Genomic DNA, 6,145 nt, shown 5'->3' with positions numbered 1-6,145 from the left:
AACCTTCAGCTTAGTGTTAAGGCCAGCCATAATCAGAATTCTCCTCACTCTTGTCCTCTCCAAGGGATTGCCAATCAAGCAACTTGACGTGAACAACATTTTTCTTAACAGTGACCACAAAGAAAAAGTATGCATGAGACAATCTGGTTTTGAAACTAATAGCAACACCAGCATGGTTTGCAAACTAACTAGTCCTCCATATGGCCTTAAATAGGCCCCAAGGACTTGGTTCATGAATCTCACTAGCACTCTAGCAAAAATGGGATTTGCAGCAACTAAATCTGATGTATCTCTACTCTATAGATCAAATGTCTCTGCCACAGTGTTTCTACTTATCTATGTTGATGACATCATTGTGACTGGTACCTCAGCAGATGCTATCTCTGAGGTTGTGAAAATTTTGAATGATAACTTTGCTCTCAAGGACTTGGGTGGCTTGCATTTTTTTTTAGGAATTTAAGTAATGATTTGTTACTCACTCATACCAAATATATCATGGATTTACTGAAGAAAGCAGGCATTGACAATTGCAAATCCCGACCCACACCAATGACTTCCAACCTAAAGTTACCTGCTAATGAAGGTGAGCTCTTTGCGAATCCCAGGCTCTATCGCTCTATTGTTGGAAGTCTGCAGTACCTGACTATGACTCGACCTGAGTTGGCTTATTTAGTGAACAAGGTATGCCAATTTATACAAGCCCCACGAGAGCATCACTGGCAAGCTGTCAATCGAATTCTTCGTTACCTTCAGGGGAGCAGCACCCTTGGCTTACATCTCCAGAAATCATCCAATTTAAAGATAACCGGATATAGTGATTCTGATTGGGCATCTGACCCCGATGATAGGAAGTCCACTGCTGATTTCTGTGTCTACATGGTTCCTAACCTCATCTCCTAGTCCTAAAAAAAATAGACACCTGTCTCTAGATCGAGTATAGAAGCTGAATACAGAGAGGTTTGCAACCTTGCAACGGAGTTTCTTGTTATCAAACAACTGTTACTTGAGCTTCACATCATTTTGACAGTGCCTATGATGTATTGTGATAATCAAGGGGTTGTCCTCATGTCTGCCAATCCAGTTCAACATTCTAGGTCCAAGCACTATGAGACTGATCTACATTTTCTTTGAGACCACATTGGTAAGGGAGGTTACACATCAGTCATATTCCAGGTGATGTTCAACTAGCTAATATAATAACCAAAGCCATTTTTTCATAAAATTTTTCGCATTTAGAGACAAACTTAGGCTGAGAAGACACCACATCCTGAGTTTGAAGGGGAATAAAAGGGTATAACAAATCAATGTATGTTAAAAAAGTTAGTTATGATTAATTATAGATTAGTTATAGTTAGCTGACATGTGTAACAGAAGCTGTTAGAGCAATAGCTTAATCACACACCTATATAAACATCCACATTAATCATAATCTCTCTCTCTCCTTGTACCTTTCATCTATCTTTTTTTATAATATCATTGGGGATACATTTTGGGATGTATTTGCTTTTTAAACATGGTAGAAAGAAAAATATAAAAATTTAACATATTACATTAGTTAATATGTGTTGTCTTCATCTTCACTTCGAAATTTGATACTTTTCATCTCTCTTTTTCGATAATATCATTGGGGTCGGAGATACGTTTTGGGATGTATTTACTTTTATTTTTTTCGGCCATAGTGACAATGACGATATTAATTGCAAAAGGTAGAAAAAAAAAGAAAATAAGAGATTAAACATCATAGAAAAAAATTGAAAATTTAATATATTACATTAGTTAATTTATTAACAAAGTTAACACAATTTTAATGTTTGAATATTTTTGTTAAATAAAATTAATATTTTATGGATATAAATTAAGTTAAATTCTTTGTGAATAATTGTGTTAAAAAAATATTAAATAAATAAATTATTTTGTAACTAAATCTTTTTTTATGTCTTTTTTTTTAATTATTAGACCAATTTAATTAAAATTAGTTAATGAAATAATTTGATCATGTACCATCTCTAAGTAAATCCCCAAAATGGTTCCACAGATTGGGTCCGTGCACCAATGTTGCCCCTCAGTTTCTAAATGCTCTAAATGCACCCTCCAATTTGAGCTCCGTGCAAAATCCTGGTCCTTCCACCCAATTCCGGCATAACTCAGCAGCCAGAGTGCTGAGCTGTCGGTTTCACCTCCACGTAGGCTTCATCACCCTCCACCATCACCATCGTTCCTCCTCTTCTCCCAACGAAGCCACTGCCCTTCTCTCTTCTTCCAATCCTCCTTTCTCTTTTTCCCTTCCTTAAGCATTGTAGCCCTTTCCTTCTCTCAGTTCACCAGCCTTCAGATCACTACCTCAGAACCACCGCCGCAACCCTTTCTCTTTTCTTCTTCCTCTCTTCTTTTTTCTTCTCCTCTGTCCATTGAAGGGGGTGGATGAATCAGAATGGTGTCGTTTTGTGATGGAGGGAAATTGAAAGATTGCTTGGAGAATATTTCCATACACTTTCAGCAACAATCAAAATCCAACAAACTAAATTAACCTATCATAACCACCTAAAATCAATTAAAATAGAAAATCAAACTAAAGTAAGCCTAAAACTGGTGAAAATTAAAACTAAATTCTAAATAAACCTAAACTAATAAGGGAAGTTAAGGTGGTCAGACAGGGAAAGAAGGCAAACCGAAACGTGAGGAAGGATAAATGCACCCTCCAATTTGAGCTCCGTGCAAAATCCTGGTCCTTCCACCCAATTCCGGCATAACTCAGCAGCCAGAGTGCTGAGCTGTCGGTTTCACCTCCACGTAGGCTTCATCACCCTCCACCATCACCATCGTTCCTCCTCTTCTCCCAACGAAGCCACTGCCCTTCTCTCTTCTTCCAATCCTCCTTTCTCTTTTTCCCTTCCTTAAGCATTGTAGCCCTTTCCTTCTCTCAGTTCACCAGCCTTCAGATCACTACCTCAGAACCACCGCCGCAACCCTTTCTCTTTTCTTCTTCCTCTCTTCTTTTTTCTTCTCCTCTGTCCATTGAAGGGGGTGGATGAATCAGAATGGTGTCGTTTTGTGATGGAGGGAAATTGAAAGATTGCTTGGAGAATATTTCCATACACTTTCAGCAACAATCAAAATCCAACAAACTAAATTAACCTATCATAACCACCTAAAATCAATTAAAACAGATAATTAAACTAAACTAAGCCTAAAACTGGTAAAAATTAAAATTAAATTCTAAATAAACCTAAACTAATAGGGGAAGTTGGGGTGGTCAGACAGGGAAAGAAGGCAAACCGAAATGTGAAGAAGGAGAGGAGGGTTAGTCATCGTGGGTGATGGAAATGACAAGGAGAAGCAGACGAGGGGAGGACACCGGTAGAGTAGTGGTTGTAGTGGCTATTACGGTAGCAGTAGTTCGGTGATGAGGAACAAAGATGAAGGTACCCGGCTCTTTAGCTGAGAAGAGAAAATGGAGGAGGAAGATGTGGCAGCGCTGGGTAAAGGGCGGAGGTAATGGTGGTGGCGATGGAGATGCTGGAAGCTGCGATAGGGCTAGGGTTCGGTGCGTGGAAGAGGGTGATGAAGATGGCAAATTGGCGGCGACAGTAAGCTCGGGCCCAACGGAGGTGGTTCGCCAAGAAGAAAGTTTGACGTCTCTGGACCTGACGGGGAAGGAGAGGGTAGAGGGAGGAGGTTGGACACGATGGTCGCAAATGGTGGAGGCTATGGTGGGTCGCGGTGGTGGTTCAGCCTTAGGCTAATAGACAGAGGAGAAGAGAAAAGAAGAGAGGAAGAAGAAAAGAGAAAGGGTTGCGGTGGTGGTTCTGAGGTAGTGATCTGAAGGCTGGTGAACTGAGAGAAGGAAAGGGCTACAATGCTTGAGGAGGGGAGAAAGGAAAAGAAGGATAGGAAGAAGAGAGAAGGATAGTGGCTCTGTTGGAACCGCCAGCTCAGCACTCCAGCTGCTGAGTTATGCTGGAATTGGATAGAAGGACCAGGATTTTGCACAAAGCTCAAATTAAAGGGTGCATTTAGAGTATTTAAAAATTGAGAGGCAATATTGATGCACGAGCCCAATCTAAGAGACTATTTTAAAGATTTACTCACCATCTCTAAATAAGCGATTTATTATGTACGTAGACACATTAATTTTATTATTTTATGAAATATGCATAATCATAAATTTCAGCCGTAGCTGTATTGTTTGCAATAATTGTTTGAATGCTGGTTTCATAAGTCTAGAAATAAGTCAAATCAATTGTGAGTTAATTTTAAATCGAATTTATTACGAGCTCAATAGACTGGGATGGTTAATTTTGTTAAATTCATACTCTGCTATATACATACTTACTTTAAATTTGATCCTTGTAGCTAACTACCTAATTAAGGTGCATGTTTGAATGTCCCGCTATTATTGCATGATACATATTAAAAAGGAATAATAGTGCCTTAAATTAAGGAACGTCATTAGATAGATAATAATTTTTGTGAATAATAAATTTTAAAATTGATCTAATAAAATAAAAATACATTATATTCTAAATTACTCATTTAAATTTTAATATTGAGATAATTATCTACATACTTAATAAATTAAACATCCGATATATCTATTATTTATATTATTTACCTATATTTTTCCACTACTCTAATACAAATAAGAACATATGAAATCCAGACAAAGTCGCCTTTAAATTGCAGTAGTGAATCCTTTTGCCATCAATAATAAGCTCAATTTTTTTATGTTTTTTATTTTGGCGTCGAATTTACAAATAAATATCAAATATTTCAAGTTTAAATTTTTTGTACTCCTTAATTAAAATAATAAGTTCAACTAAAATAATAAATACAATATAATTATGTATTATGTATAGCTTTTTTACCTAAATTTTTTCCTAAACGAATCACTACTGTTTGTTCATGATAGACACCTTATTTGTTATTAGAGCAAAATGACTAATCAATAAAGCATGCATTATGTATAGCTTTTTACCATCTTTTTCACCCTTTTCTTTTTACACATTTATACAATCTTAGTTTATCAAAGCAAAATTAATAGCAGAAAAAAGTGTACATGGATCCATCTTATATAGAGATATATATCGACAAAAATATCAATTTGCAAGAAAACAACAATTATTGTGTCACATATTTAGTCAATACAATAATCATATTTGTTTCTTCAATCTTGTCCGTATCAATAAATACATATATACGTCTGTCTACACATTCAAAACAAATTTGTGCAAGTTGTGCTTATTAGCTTCATTCTGCATATTCACTGATGAGCCAGTGCTATTTTCTTAATTATGCGGGATAAATTATTTTAGTATACAAATTGCATTTTACTTTAGTTTAAGAGGTTGCGGGTTCGAATCTCTTATCTTTAGTAAAAAAAAAAAAATCTACATTAATATATGGGAGTGGATCCTCTCCAGTGAAAAAAAAACTGGATGGTATCCAGTGGAAGATCTCACCTTTCATTGCATTCTCTATCACATTTATTTCTAGTCCCACTTATAAAATTAAAGGTGGGAGATTACACTTTATTCTCTCCAGTAACAAAAAAAAAAAATAGAGATGATCCATTTCCTCAATATATCAACTCTAGTGTTCATGTCTTAAATGTTGCTTTCTTTTAATTTGCTTTTGTTCTCATTAATGATCCTAATGCTTCCTCCAACATGCACTGCTGCTATGATTTCAAACTGGCGTGCATGTTAGGATTCTAACTAGCTAGCTAGTACTAAATTATAAAGAAATTATAATAACTTATTTAAATCACTAATGAGTTTGACATTAAGCATTAAATCAAATTTGAAAATGTCTCAGAAATGAAAAGATATTCCTAATTAAGATACTTTATAAAATTGTCTCCTAAAATTATACTTTTTTAGAAAATAAAATTTGAACTTATATTCAAATAATTAAGAAATGAATCATGATATCTATACACTTGGAATTAAATAAAAGAGTAAACAACAAAATTACCTTTAAATTGTCAAATCACTAACAAAAGTATCAATTAAAATTGTTAATCGATTCTTATTAATCTATTACCCCAACTTGTTGATTGTGTTTGTTTACGGATATGAGACACTGAAACAGAACACAGAAATATAGTTATATTTGATAAATAAAAATATGAATAGAGACATTATAT

At 35.3% G+C, this 6,145-nt stretch overlaps 1 protein-coding gene across 1 annotated transcript; it reads left to right on the top strand.

Annotated features, from left to right (window-relative positions):
* Positions 260 to 900, top strand: LOC107632562 (uncharacterized mitochondrial protein AtMg00810-like). The gene is made up of 2 exons (XM_016336230.1): positions 260 to 388; positions 511 to 900. The coding sequence occupies exons 1-2, from the start codon at positions 260 to 262 to the stop codon at positions 898 to 900; spliced, it is 519 nt and encodes a 172-aa protein (XP_016191716.1).

The sequence above is a fragment of the Arachis ipaensis genome, chromosome B03, assembly GCF_000816755.2.
Source record: "Arachis ipaensis cultivar K30076 chromosome B03, Araip1.1, whole genome shotgun sequence".
NCBI lineage: Eukaryota > Viridiplantae > Streptophyta > Magnoliopsida > Fabales > Fabaceae > Arachis > Arachis ipaensis.
This window is presented reverse-complemented; position numbering and strand designations above follow the sequence as displayed.

Excerpts from the sequence above, each read along its gene's own strand:
- LOC107632562 (XM_016336230.1), top strand. The coding sequence starts at position 260 with ATGGGATTTGCAGCAACTAAATCTGATGTATCTCTACTCTATAGATCA. Across the intron at positions 389-510 it reads CAGCAGATGCTATCTCTGAG|AAAGCAGGCATTGACAATTG; the intron begins GTTGTGAAAATT and ends GATTTACTGAAG.